This window comes from Neolamprologus multifasciatus, chromosome 8 (genome assembly GCF_963576455.1).
Source record: "Neolamprologus multifasciatus chromosome 8, fNeoMul1.2, whole genome shotgun sequence".
NCBI lineage: Eukaryota > Metazoa > Chordata > Actinopteri > Cichliformes > Cichlidae > Neolamprologus > Neolamprologus multifasciatus.
Window position 1 is genome coordinate 346,645 of NC_140446.1, and position 13,446 is coordinate 360,090.

At 45.4% G+C, this 13,446-nt stretch overlaps 2 protein-coding genes across 5 annotated transcripts; one reads left to right on the forward strand and one right to left on the reverse strand.

Annotated features, from left to right (window-relative positions):
- Positions 1 to 2,463: 2,463 nt before the first annotated feature.
- On the reverse strand, positions 2,464 to 7,960 carry LOC146512019 (chromobox protein homolog 2-like). Its single transcript, XM_085170742.1, has 5 exons — positions 7,782 to 7,960; positions 7,661 to 7,704; positions 7,242 to 7,307; positions 5,705 to 5,774; positions 2,464 to 5,620 (listed from the first exon to the last, which is right to left on the reverse strand). The coding sequence occupies exons 1-5, from the start codon at positions 7,845 to 7,847 to the stop codon at positions 4,265 to 4,267; spliced, it is 1,602 nt and encodes a 533-aa protein (XP_085026868.1). The 5' UTR covers positions 7,848 to 7,960; the 3' UTR covers positions 2,464 to 4,264.
- A 91-nt stretch (positions 7,961 to 8,051) lies between these two features.
- Positions 8,052 to 13,323, forward strand: cox11 (cytochrome c oxidase assembly homolog 11 (yeast)). 4 transcript variants are annotated; one of them, XM_085170745.1, is made up of 5 exons: positions 8,052 to 10,465; positions 11,365 to 11,696; positions 11,775 to 11,930; positions 12,002 to 12,127; positions 12,406 to 13,323. In XM_085170745.1, exons 2-5 carry the CDS (start codon positions 11,394 to 11,396, stop codon positions 12,592 to 12,594), a joined length of 774 nt encoding a protein of 257 aa, XP_085026871.1. In that variant the 5' UTR covers positions 8,052 to 10,465; positions 11,365 to 11,393; the 3' UTR covers positions 12,595 to 13,323. The 4 variants fall into 4 exon arrangements, with proteins under 4 accessions (XP_085026871.1, XP_085026873.1, XP_085026872.1 ...); XM_085170747.1 differs by having other exon boundaries at positions 8,052 to 10,426; XM_085170746.1 differs by having other exon boundaries at positions 8,052 to 10,361.
- The last annotated feature ends 123 nt before the right edge of the window (positions 13,324 to 13,446 follow it).

Consider the following 13,446-nt stretch of genomic DNA (forward strand, 5'->3'; position numbering starts at 1 on the left):
GTGTGGACAGAAATTTCTTGTAGTTAAGCAAATACTTCAATGAACTCATTTTGTTCGGATTAGGATTTCATTTGATCAGAAAACCGTACAGTAATATTGGCTGTGGATCACAGGGTGCAGAGTGGAGATGAACCAAAACTGGGAGTGGATTGTGAAGTGAAATAGTGTCAGGACACAGAAGACTGCGTTTCTAAGCCGGGCTCCACCCCTACCGTAATATGTGTAAGAGTAGTGCAACAACATTTTGGGTGCGGTTATCTTGACTGTGACTTCGGGTCGTGGCTGGGTGATGCCGATGATCGCTGAAGGTCAGCTGCTGGATGTCTCACAGCAGCAGATGACAGTCTGGCTGTATTCGTGCAGGGAGACGCCTCCGTCTGCAGACACAGAGCTGCTGAAGAGTCTTTTTCAGGTTTTTATTCAACAATTATTATTATTTTATTTCTAACATTTCTCATAACCCTTAATGTTATTCATGTAATATTACTTTGATTGATTGATTTGATTTCTGACTGAACACAATGTGTCCAACGTTTAGAATAAATAACGCGCTCAGGTACAAATTTAATGAAAACTTCATATTTTTCATTTTCAGTTATTTGGATGCGACTGTAGCGTCAGGATTGGAAGAAACACACACAGCAGCCACAAGGGGGCAGTAGCGTGTAGCTGCCTGTGCTCCTCCATCAGTGAACCAACCATAACTTCTCCACCTGTGAGTGAAGGTGTGTCTCATTCTGAGTCCTGAGGACTCAGAATGAGACACAGGGGGGGGTTACACTGCCCCACACTGTTCACACTGTTCATGCATACCAGCGAGCTGTGAGGGCTGCTGCCAGTATTTACTCAAACATATTTTGGGAAAATTCCACCTCTCTGCTCGGCCGTGACCATAAATCACACACACACACACACACACACACACGCACTGTAACAACCCTTTTGGGTTATAGCACCACTAGGGGGAGTTGCCCTATTATTGTAGTAGTTGTGGGAGTCTCCTAGTGGGTGTGGTGTTGTTAGCGGCAGCCATTTCATGCTGCTCATGTTCAATTCTCCGAGGAAACACCTTACTGTTGTAACGGCCTGGCGCCGGCGACTACCGAACCCCGCACATGTATGTACGGACAGAGTAGAGCCGTGGAGACCTGTCTTGTATGGTCTTGTGTTGCTGATAAGAAATAAAGGTCTGTTGTTTAATTTAACTGACTGGCTTCGAGTTATCCGGCTAACCTCCACACCACATGCCCGCTGGACCTGCTAGCCGCTCCTTCCTCGCCAGACTGCTGTTACAGCACGCACGCACGCACGCACGCACACACACACACACAGCGACCTGCAGACATCAGTGTGTGATGCCTGCATTAATCTCTCGCTGTCGTGTTTTGTTCCTGCGTGAATCCCAAACAGCAGCTCCGAGTTTGTCATGAAAACCTGGAAGCTTAACGTGAAGGAAACAAAGCTGCAGTTCCCCTGACGTCCACTGGAGGCTCCACAGTGAGTCAGACCCACAGAGTTAAAATGAACTCGTCCACAGCCCGATATAAAGTCTGTCTCTGTACATCATTTTACCCTAATGTCAGTTTCACGATTAGGGTGTGGCCTATCTGACCACGCCCCCTCACGATTAACACGATTAAGGCCTTAAGCCGTTTAAAATTCATCTCTAAATATCATCTCAGGTTTTGTAAAGACGTGTTTATGACTGATTCCAGTTGGAGGAGCTGCGCCTGTAAAACACCTTTTTATCAAATTCAGTACAAAAAACCGAAAAAATGAAGAAACATTGACGAGGTCCTGCTACCTATATTATATTTATGTCTATATTTAACATTTTACCATCTTTATTGTCATAAAACCAAAACAAATATTTAAAAAATCTGCGAAACACTAAACTGAATTCCTATTTTTACAGTCTGAGCCGACGCGTCTGTGAGAGATTCAGCCACTAACACGGTTACGTGAATCAGTCCAGTTTGTTAATGGAGCGATAACCACGATGATAACCACGATGGTCATGTGCTTCACTCCCGTTAAACTAAAGAAGAAACCGTTTCTTTATGGCTGCTGTGGCATCAACCTGACAACAGATTTGATTTCATTATTTATAGTTTCTGAAATCTCTTGAATGGTTTATTAATTTATTATTATAAATATAATAATAAATTAATTATTATATTTATTAATGCTTATTAAAATAAAATTTCTACAAAAATCCTTTTTAACTTTTTTAATTTCAGTATTTTACTTTGTAATTGACTTTTTAAATTATTCATCACATTCCCTGTTAATAATTATTATTACATCACAATTAAGGCGGTTTTTTAAATTCTAATATTTATTCAATGTGTTTTATTTAAATCTTTTTAATATTGTTTTGAAAACTATTTTAATTATAATTTATTCATTTTAAATGTTTAAAATATTTGCTTTTTTATCTCAAACATATTTTAAAACAATCAGTCTATTAATATGTAATTTTATTTACAGGTTAATTCATTTTTAACACATGAAAAATCAATTCTGCGTTCATCACATTATTACAGGAGCTGATTTATTAACAGTGCTTTGTCAGTTGGACGCTCCGTCCATGTGACCTGATGATGTCACTGGTGTGACATCACATGACCTACGTATGACCTGCAAACTTCCTGTTAACTGCATTCATTTAAAACTTTTCCTGGTCATCAACCCGTCAGCGAGCACCTGCATCCACTTCGCTCTCTGCGCAGCGCTGCCACCTGGTGGTGAAACACGGCAGCGCACAGACAGTTTCAGGTGCTTCTGGTTTATTTCCGGCTGCAGGTGCGTGATGCCAAAATGAGCACCGCATAGATCATTACATATCACATGAAAAACATATTTACAAATATAAATTAACACATATTTCACCTCCAAAAGACACGGCGATGGTTTCAAATGGTACAAAACTGCTAAATATATATATGTACATATATAGAAGTGATTATGGGATGTCTCATGAGCTTATACTGCACGTAGTGCAAGAAACACTGTCGATACCACACTGAGAACGAGACACATTCGTAAGAGCTTTGGTCCAGAGAGAACTGAAAGACGACGGATGGAGGAAACTTTTAAACATGCTGCCCTGGAAGAAGTACGTCCAACAAACACAAACATCCTACTGGAGCTAATCCCGCCAGCGGCGGGCCAACAGTCCTGCTGTGAGGGGGAACCTGAGGCGCTGTCTACGTCCACCTGTGCGTCCAGACCCCGTTTAGACACCGATCAGAGCTGCAGAGGAGGCGAGCACACAAAGCCTCCTGAAGGACCCAGAATAGTCGGACTGTGCTGGAAGCGGCGTAGCACCAAAACGCATCCGTGACGCGACCCGAGACGCTTCAGCGATGTGAGAAAAACTGAGCGGACGGTTTCCATCATCTTTTATTGGGCGACTGAACAAAAAGTATTTTCGGACGAGAAACAAACCAACTCATAGGGGTGTGGTTTCACGTCGCGCCAAGAAATGTTGTGTTTTTGCATCTATAGATGAGATTTGTGTGTCTAAAAATATTTACACAGGTTACACATTTTTTGTTAAGGTTGCAGATCTGGAGTGTAAACCTCTCGCTCCCTCACTCTGTCATCTTACAAGTACAAATTTTGACCCAATTTTTCTTCCTTTCAGCTGATTGGTCAATGTGTGAATCACAAATGTAACAATCCAATCAGAGAACAGATGGTTTGGCTGTCAGAGTGCAGCTTGACTGAGCTTCAGGTCCTGGAAGGGTGATACATTTTAAAGATGGAGGACAAATTCTCATCTTTAGATACAAAAACATTTTCACATAGTTTAGTTTAAAACTGTGTTTGTCGATCAGACGACTCAATATTTATGAGCTTAGTCTGAGCCCCTGCATTAGCGCCCCCTCCTGGCAGCCGTAGTGTATTATATCTCAGAGGAAGGGAACATTTTGTTATATCGACTTTGTTTAATACATTTTCCGTCCTAACAGGAAGGTAGGAAGGTCTAAAAAGGTATGAAAGTCGCCTGACCTCTGACCCTGTGAAGGTGACCTGTTTGTGGGTTAAAGGTCGGCGGACTGCAGCCTGATCACAGGTGTGAACGGGGTCTGAACGTCAGGGTTCCTACGACTGTGAGGAGCTTCCTGCTCGATCTCTCCACCGTGTTTTGTGTCTTGGAACCGAAGGGTCGCCTGGAGGCGCCGGGAATGACTGAGTGTTGGATTTCCAGAGAGGTGTAGGAACCCTGAGCTGTTTTGGGAGGCGAGCGGACGCCGGCTCAGTGGTTCCGGGAGCTGAAGAAGCCCACGCTGGTTGGCGACTCCTTCACCGTCACCGTGATGAAGTTGGCTGTGACGTCCGTGACGAACACGTGTTCCAGGAGGCTCCGCGCCGGCCTCCAGTCCGTCTCCGTGTCAGAGTCGGTGGCGTTGTTGCCGCGGCTGGGTCTGCTGTTGCTAGGAAACAGAGCGTCTTCCGTCTCTGACTCGCTGGTGCTAGTCTCGTCGGAGTCGCCGGTGCTGAGCTCGTTCAGGTTCCTGTTCTGAGAGCCAAGCGCGTGTTTACGGCCGTCCTGCCTCACGCCACTATTCCCTCGAGCAGCGCCACCACCCGTCAGTTTGTCCTTCGTCACGCCCTGCTCTGGAGCTCCGCCTCCAGCGCGAGCGTCTTTCGCTCCTCCTTTTACGACCATCCCACTGCCACTACTCCGTGGGTTCGCTCTCGCTACCGCCACCCCGCTAGCGTTGCTTCCTTGAAGGCCGCTCGTGGGCGGCAGTTTGCCGACGCTCTGCAGGTTAAGGGCGCGGAGGCTCAGCGCCTGGCTGGCTCTGTCTCGGGGCGACGGCGATGCTGACGATGGCGGTTTGGACAAACTCGTGCTCAGATGCTTGTGTGGGACCACCCCGCTCTGACCACCGCTGCCATCCTGCCTCCTCTGAGCCAGCAGGGGGCGCTGCACCACTGCGCCTCCTCCAAAGCTGCTGTGCAGTCCCAGCGACCCAGAGGCTCCGCCCTGCTTCAGAGGCGTCACCTTAAAGCCGTCCCCTCTGCCGATCTCCGGGACGTTGCGCTTCAGCTCTGACAGAGAGTTCTTATTCTGTGCGGTGGGCGTGGCTTTGTTTTGGGAGGTGGAGCTGGAGGACAGGGAGGAGGTTGAGAGCGAGCGATTGGTCCAAATGCAGCCGAGCCCACCGGGTTTGGAGGCCTGGGAGAAGGAGGCGGAGGAGGTCTGGGAGGCGGAGCCGGCCTCCTCTCTGGAGCTCCGGCTCAGGCCGGTGTAGGTGAAGCTGGCCGGCTGCAGCGGCTTCTTCACGCTGGCCCGCGGCTCGTCTCTGGGCAGCTGGTGGTGGCGTGGACCGGGTGGAGAAGGCGGCGGGGGAGGGCGGCTCTTTGCCTGCCTCAGAGCCCGCAGGTCGGGGTGCAGCGGCTTCCTCCCTCGCTTCTTCTTTCGGGGGGTGTCAGGTTTGGCGAGCAGGATCTGAGGCCTCTTCTGAGGGACGGGGTGGACGCGGGGGGCGGGCTTCACCTTCTTTGTGTGCTCTTCATCCTCTGAGGAAGACGAGGAGGCGGTTGATGACAGGCCAGAGGAAGAGGAGGACGAGGAGCGGTCGTCCTTCGTGACGGTGGGCGCCGGCTGCAGAACAGAAACAGAATGGGATGAGCAGGAGGGGTCAGAGGTCATGAGACAGAATCAGGAGGCGGGGTCGGCGTGTTTCACCTGAATCTTTCGAGGTCGTCCTCTCGGCCTCTTTCCCTTCTTCTGAAACAGAAGCTCGCGCTCCTGCTCTCTGGAACAGATCGAGACAAACTTTATTTAAACACGCAGACAGGAAGTGCAAACATTCAACACGTCGTCTTTTATAAAAACAAGCGTGAAACGATTCGTGAACTGACGCGCGTCACATTTGACAAACATCTGTCAGTTTGTTCTTTGATTCTGCTGCTTGTTTCCAGTCATTAAAATCAGAAATATGAAATTAAATAGTTACATGTTTGTATATTTATATTCAGTCAGAGAGGGAGGGGCCACAGACCTGGGCGCCTGCTCACCCATCAATATGAAATTACATATCGAATATATATTTATTACATGTCCACATAATATAATTATTAAATTGTAATTTTATTATTAAATACATTCAATATACATCATTCTTTTATAATATTTGTTATTATTACTATTAGTGTTTAATACATATTCATTCTTTATATATTATTTACATATATTTCTGTTTGAATACTAGAATAATAATTTATTAACATATAATATGTAACATATTTAAAATACATAACATATAATAACATCCATCCATTCGCTTCCACTTCTCGTTTTCAGGGGTGCTGGAGCCTATCCCAGCTGTCATAGGGTGAGAGGGTCCACCCTGGACAGGACGCCAGTCTGTCGCAGGGCCAACACACAGGGACAGACAACCATTCGCACTCACTCGCACATTCACACCTAATGGCAATTTGGATTATCCAATTAACCTATCCCCACAAGCTGCATGTCTTTGGACGGTGGGAGGAAGCCGGAGTACCCGGAGAGAACACGCAAACACGGGGAGAACATGCAAACTCCACACAGAAAGACGGCCTGATGGTGGAATTGAACTCAGGACCTTCTTGCTGTGCGGCAACAGTGCTAACCACCGTGCCACCGTGCTGCCCTGTATTAATTGTGTGTATTAATTACATTATATAAATATGTAAAGTATGTAATATACATATTTTTAGTCTTTTAATAATTTATTATTTATTGATGCCATCATTAACTTTTTCAAATATGTATCTATACATAGATCTTACTGTGACAGTAAAGTTTACTAATAATGAAATGTATTATTTCATTAATTACATTTATTTTAATATGTAATTAATTCATATGTATATTAGAGACAAAACACATTTTTATATTATTTTTTAAATCTTTTTGATACTAATAATAGCAGGACTTTTTATTTCAGTAATTATAACTATCAGTAAAATTAAATATATAATTTATAAACTCTGATATGACGTCTTTATATTTTTATAAATATTAAGAAATATTAAATACATTTTGTTACTCTACAACCTTTCTTAACAAAGTTACTTTTAACTGCTTATTTAAATAATGATTAAAAAGGTGATTAAGGTGTTTAACTGAACGAGCGGCTGGGAGGAGCTCCCTGACTGCGCCCTGACTTCAGGTGAGCTTCCACGCAGGTGTTCGTGGAGCACACCTGCGTCTACCTGCAGTCTGGGGACAAACTGACCTCTTGTGAAAGGCTGCCAGCAGCCGGGGGTCCAGAATGTTCTCCTCGGGCTCCCAGCTGTTGTGCCTGAAAACACGACAAACATTTCACATTCAGGACGGACACGAGCGGGTTTTCTGTGTGGAGCCATCACGGAGGCCCACGCACAGCTGCCAGCGTTATCCACAAATACAAAACATGTCAGCAAATCAACATCAGGCTGCTCGGTGGCGCAGGACCGGTCGAGCCTCAGCCGCTGCGGCCCTGGAGCCGGACGTGTCCGCCGGCAGGCCGTGGATCGACGCCGGGCGCCGATGGGTCGGTACCGGCCGTGCTTCTCCCCCCGTGTGCCGCGGTAGGAGCCCCGGTGGCGGCGCGAACCGAGCCGCGGCCCGGCTTTGTTATGACCGTTAGCCGTTAGCAGCTAGCGAGCTACTTACTTGGAGGACCATCCTCTCCACTTCACCAGGTACTCGAACTTTCCCTGCGGAGACAGAACAGTCACAGCGGGCCGGGCCGAGCGGAACCACACCACACCCGGGCCACCGGCGCTGAGCTTACCTTCCTGGGCCGCTTACTGAGGATACACTCCGCGTCAAACACCTGGCCGACGGTGACCCCCTCCATGGCTGCAGCTCCCCGCACTACCAGCGCGTTTCTTCCTGCCGGCCACCGTACTTCCCCTCACAGCGTCAGCGACCAGAGCCAGGCTAGCCGGTGTATCGGCCTCCAGATTACTACTACTACTAATGATAGCATTATAATTATAATATACTGTAATAATTTATATTATTGTTATATATATTTAAGAGCGCTAATTAGAAAATTCAAATACATATGAACATAAAAGTATATTTACATTTTTGTACATAATAAAAACACAGAAATGTAGATGAACATGTGCTTTTAACCTGGTGTAACCTGCAGCAGGCTGAAAGGAGAGAAAAACTCAGAGGTTTCAAGAATGACTTTCTAACATCTTAAACTTCAAGCATCATTTCAGCTCAGAGAAAACAGCTGAGTTTCTCCTGATCATTAATGTGTAAATTCAGGATCCACTCCTGCCCCCTGCTACACCAGTTAGCGGCTACAAACCAGCTGATCCTGATGGGAGAAGCAGGAAATGCAAACATGTACAGGCAGAGGTGGAGCCTGTACATGTTTTCAATTTAGTTCATTTTCCATCAGTGAAAGTAAACGTGTGAGGGAGCAGAGCTGCAGCTGCGTCCTCTTTGTCTCTGAAAGAAGATTCAGCCGAGTCCATCAGGTTTCTCTGAGCAGCAGTGGTTAGTGCAGCTGATTGCTCTGTTCATCACAGTCACATTGGCTCAATAGAAATGGTCTCATACAGCCACAGATCCACTGTAGAAACATGGAGCTGCTGTTTAAAGGGTCTATGTGGCACTGTTCAGGACTTTGGAATAAACCTCTGGGTGTCCACAAGTACCTCCTATCTCATATTCCTAACCTGCTTTCCTTGACCTCGATGAAAACACTGAGGTCAAGGAAAAGTTGGTAGGAGATATGATAAGGACGACTAGAAGACTAGAAAACGCTGATCTTACTTAAACGGGTTAGGACACATGTTCCAACGTGCCGGTGTTTTATGGAGGTCAAACCAAACAAAAACCTAACAAAGAGGCTCAGAGTCAGTTTGTGAGTGAAAATTGTGAGCAGAGGTATTTTTGTAGCTGGCGTTACAGCCTGTGTGTTTGTAGGAGTTTCACTTTCAGGAGGATATTTAAATGAGTCATACAAAAATTAATTTGTATGACATTAAGTTTACTGCCAACTGCACAAAACCTATACCTGTTGTAGTTGTGATATTTGCTGCTAGGAGAGTTTATTTTCAGGAGTGGTGTCATCAGAACAAATCATAATCAGCTCAAAGCTGTTATCATAGTGTTCAAACTAAAACAATCCATTTTCATGACTGCTGATCAAATTCAGGTGTGCCAGATGAAACTGGGCGAGAGGCGGGTACACCCTGGACAGGTCCGACTGTGCCATTTGAGCACACACTAATAAAAAACTTTTACAATTTTTTTATAATATTAAATTCAATTAAATTTTATTTATACAGCTCAAATCACAACAACAGTCGCTTCATATTGTAAGGTCGACCCTAAAAAAATGCATACAGAGAACAACTCAACATTCATAGTGCTTTGGCAACAGTGGGAAGGAAAAACTCCCTTTTAACAGGAAGAAACCTCCAGCAGAACCAGGCTCAGGGAGGGGCGGGGCCATCTGCTGTGATTGGTTGGGGAGAGAGAAGGAAGACAGGATAAAGACATGCTGTGGAAGAGAGACAGAGGTTAATAACAGATATGATTCAGTGCAGAGAGGTCTGTTAACACATAGTGAGTGAAGAAGAAACACCCAGTGCATCATGGGAATCCTCCAGCAGCCTACGTCTATTGCAGCATAACTAAGAGAGGATTTAACAGGATTTAACTTAAATTTAACTTTAAGTTAGGTTAAATTAAGTTAAATATTAAATTATTAAATTAAGTTATTTATTTAACTTAAATAACAGGCACTTTAAGTTATTTAAGCCAGAGAGTCGATCAACAGGAAGGGAAATATTATACTGAGGCCTCAGTGTGGTCTCTGGACTGTCGTGCTGGGAAATGGAAGTGCAGCGCTAGTGCAGGTCTGTCAGGCTTTAAATATCAGGGGTGATTTCAGACAGAAGGAGCGCAGCAAGAGTGAAAGAGATAGTTTAGAGATTGTTGGAGGCCACGCTGAAGATGTTCCTAATTTGCATATTTTGGCTGTTTTCCTTAAAATCACATTTTAAATAAAAAATCTAGTTTATTTCTGTCTAATTTTCTCTTTTGTTCTTTAAAAATATTTATTTATTTATTAACTTATATATATTTTAGGTGCTTTTAATGAAAACCAATTAACTACAAACGACTCCTGTTATTCGGGTATTTTTACAGTGAAGTTTGTGTTAAACAACATTTCTCAGCGGATAAATTCAGTCACGTGATCCGTTACCCTGCGGAACTCTGCCGGCGGAACGCTTCGCTTGTTGCTATGGGGCGGAGCGGACCACATTGTGTGTTACACCGAAGTGTTTCCGGAATCATGTTTGGTAACTGAGCAGAGGTGAATGCCGAAGAAACTCCACAGGTAACTAAACCATGAAGCTCCCACTGATCGTCTGTAGTTAGTCCACAGTTAGAGTTTAACAACAGGTGAGTGAGCCGCGTGACGTGTGCAGTCAGCCGCTGCAGGTAGGTGTGTGTGTCAGGTGTGTTTGTGTGTTTGCTGTCAGATCGCTTTATTTAAAATCAGATTTATTGAGTGCAGATCTGTGAAGCTGATGATCCCCGATAACGTTTCTGCTCTTTGTGGTTAAATCAGCGTCAAACCTCTAACTAAAAGTCATTACATTCAGACTGGGCTCTGTTTTACGACGCGGACTCACACAGCAAAAGATCAGAGACACGTTTTCATGATTATCAGTGTCCGTGGAAATATTCGGCGAAGGATGCTTTTGAAAGGCTGAATAAAAGCAGAAAAAATCTGTTTCCTGTTGCGATGATCGGCTGGAAGAGAAGGTCATCGATACTTTCGACTCGGTTACGTTTAAGGAGTTGATGCTTGTCAAGTGTCACATTGGCCGAATTGAAGAGTGACTTTTTCTCTCGCAGGATGTGTATTTATTAAATATGTGTTTAGTTTTACATTTGTTTGTAAGACAAGTTTCTTAAAAGTGAACCTTTTGTAAATGTAGTTTGGGGGTCAGTGCACTGCTTCCACACTAACACAGTGTGTAATGTGCGGAATTAAAGGGTGACTTTTAAAAATGTGGAAAAGCTGTTTGATAAACTTTTAGCACATTAAGAACTTTTGTTACCGGGCAAAGTTTCTAAATGTGCACATTTCTGAAGCAGAGTGCAGGTGAATATAAAATAAAAGCTCAGTTTACAGACTGTGATGTGTCAACATAAAGTCACCAACATTCAAATTATTCTGTGAACTCTGAATAGTCGGTGCAGTTTGGCATGGTGGTGTAAAATCGTGTAGTTTTTGAATGGAGTTTGGTTCATTGTTGTTTTCACCTGACGAGTTAAACATGTGGAGAACGTCTTCCTGTTTATTCCACACTAACACTCTGATTGTCGTGCAGGTGAGTCTCAGGTGTGACTGACTGCAGCCATGTTGCTGCCTCTGCTGCTGCGGCCGCCCCTCTGCCTTCCTCAGGCCTCGGTGGTATTAACGCGATGCGTCCGGACGCTTCGCTGTGGCGCTCCGAGGGGGCTGTGCTCTCAGGCTAAGAACTTCCTGTGGCGGTGGCGTCCTCAGCGCCTCCACAGTCGGGGGCGGAGCAGGAAGACCCAGAGTCAGGAGGAGGAGTGGAGGAACAGGAACAAGACTGCGCTGACCTACATCGCCGCAGCCGGCGTGGGAATGATCGGCCTGGCATACGCCGCAGTGCCGCTGTATCGACTCTACTGCCAGGTGAGCGCGCACACACGCACGCGCACACACACACACAGCTGCTGAGAGCTCATTTGAACGCTCAGCTTCTGTCGCCAGGCAACAGGGCTCGGCGGCACGGCGGTGGCCGGACACGACGTGGAGCAGGTGGCGACGATGACGCCGGTGAAGGAGCGCGTCATCAAGGTGACGTTCAACGCCGACACGCACGCCAGCATGCAGTGGAACTTCAGGCCGCAGCAGACGGAGATCTTCGTAAGACTTCGCGCTCCATCCTTCATCACTTCCTCCTCCTCCTCTTCCTCACGCACACGCTCTGTCCTCAGGTGGTTCCCGGGGAGACGGCGCTGGCGTTCTACAGAGCCAAGAACCCCACAGACAAACCGATCATCGGCATCTCCACCTACAACGTGGTGCCCTTTGACGCCGGACAGTACTTCAACAAGATCCAGGTAATCAATAATCAGTCACATGATCAATCAATGGCACAACACTCGCCACACTGGACAAGTGAGCAGGAGGTTGAGAGGCGGGGCACACCTGGACAGGTGGCCTGTGTGTCGCAGGACTAACACACACACTCTCACACCTGCATGGATGTGTTTGGACTGTGGGAGCGAGCCCTACACGGAGACGCTCCGAGTCGGCACGTAAAGCCGTGGCGTTGGCGGGTGATCCGAGCTGGTCGCTATCACACGTGTGACACGTAATCTCTGCTGTGTGTCTGCAGTGTTTCTGCTTCGAGGAGCAGCGCCTGAACCCTCACGAGGAGGTGGACATGCCCGTCTTCTTCTACATCGACCCCGAGTTCGACAACGACCCGCGGATGGCGCGAGTGGACACCATCACGCTGTCCTACACCTTCTTCGAGGCCAAAGAGGGTCAGATGCTTCCTCTGCCCGGATACAGCTACAGCTGAGCGAGGGCTCCGCCTTTCTCCAAGGAAACGAAGGAAAAAACTGTTCGGATAATCGAGACTCTTCACTCTGTCGGACGTCACGTTAAACGTCTGATCATCAAACGTCCCGACGGAGGAGCTCTGTGCGCCGGAGGGTCGAAGCATTTCCAGGAAGTTACAACATGAAAATGTACAAGGAAAACATTTCTGTCAAAAACAAGAATCACAGATGTTGGAGAAAAATTAATTGTACATGATAATAAACAAAAAGAAAAGAAAACATTTACAAGTGTAAAAAAGTGTGAAAAATATGAAAAGTTATAAAAAAGAAAAACCAGAAGAGATCAAAGAAAATTAAATTTATGGAAAAACTTTAAACCTGAAACAAACACATGAAACTTACCTTCATGTGTTCATCAACAGATGCACCACTAATCATTATTATTCTGATGATATTTATTAATTTATTTCTTACTCTTTGTTTTCCTGGTTTCTGTCCCACCTCCTGTTTACCAAAGTTTCCTTTCAGCTCTTCATCAGTTCTCGAACATCAGATAAATATCGATGTCTGACTTAAACTTATTAATATGTTTCATTTTCTTTGAGGTTCAAACATTTAAATGTTTACTTTTAAAGAATGGAGGAAAAACACACTGTGTAGAGGTGCATGTGCACATATACAGGTACACATTTAAACCTGTAACGATATAAATATTTAATAAATGTGGTTGGAAATAAAGTCAAATTAAAGCGTTGTGGTGAATATATGCAGTACGGCTTCACTTCTACTCTTCTGTGTATCTAACATGTTGTCCTGTTTTTACTTTTGTTATTTAAAGATGACTGAGAGTTTCACAGCTGAGTATTCTCGCA

Excerpts from the sequence above, each read along its gene's own strand:
- LOC146512019 (XM_085170742.1), bottom strand. The coding sequence starts at position 7,847 with ATGGAGGGGGTCACCGTCGGCCAGGTGTTTGACGCGGAGTGTATCCTC. Across the intron at positions 7,308-7,660 it reads TGGAGAGGATGGTCCTCCAA|GCACAACAGCTGGGAGCCCG; the intron begins GTAAGTAGCTCG and ends TCGTGTTTTCAG. Across the intron at positions 5,775-7,241 it reads CTGGCAGCCTTTCACAAGAG|AGAGCAGGAGCGCGAGCTTC; the intron begins GTCAGTTTGTCC and ends GATCTGTTCCAG.
- cox11 (XM_085170744.1), top strand. The coding sequence starts at position 11,394 with ATGTTGCTGCCTCTGCTGCTGCGGCCGCCCCTCTGCCTTCCTCAGGCC. Across the intron at positions 11,697-11,774 it reads TGTATCGACTCTACTGCCAG|GCAACAGGGCTCGGCGGCAC; the intron begins GTGAGCGCGCAC and ends TTCTGTCGCCAG. Across the intron at positions 12,128-12,405 it reads AGTACTTCAACAAGATCCAG|TGTTTCTGCTTCGAGGAGCA; the intron begins GTAATCAATAAT and ends GTGTGTCTGCAG.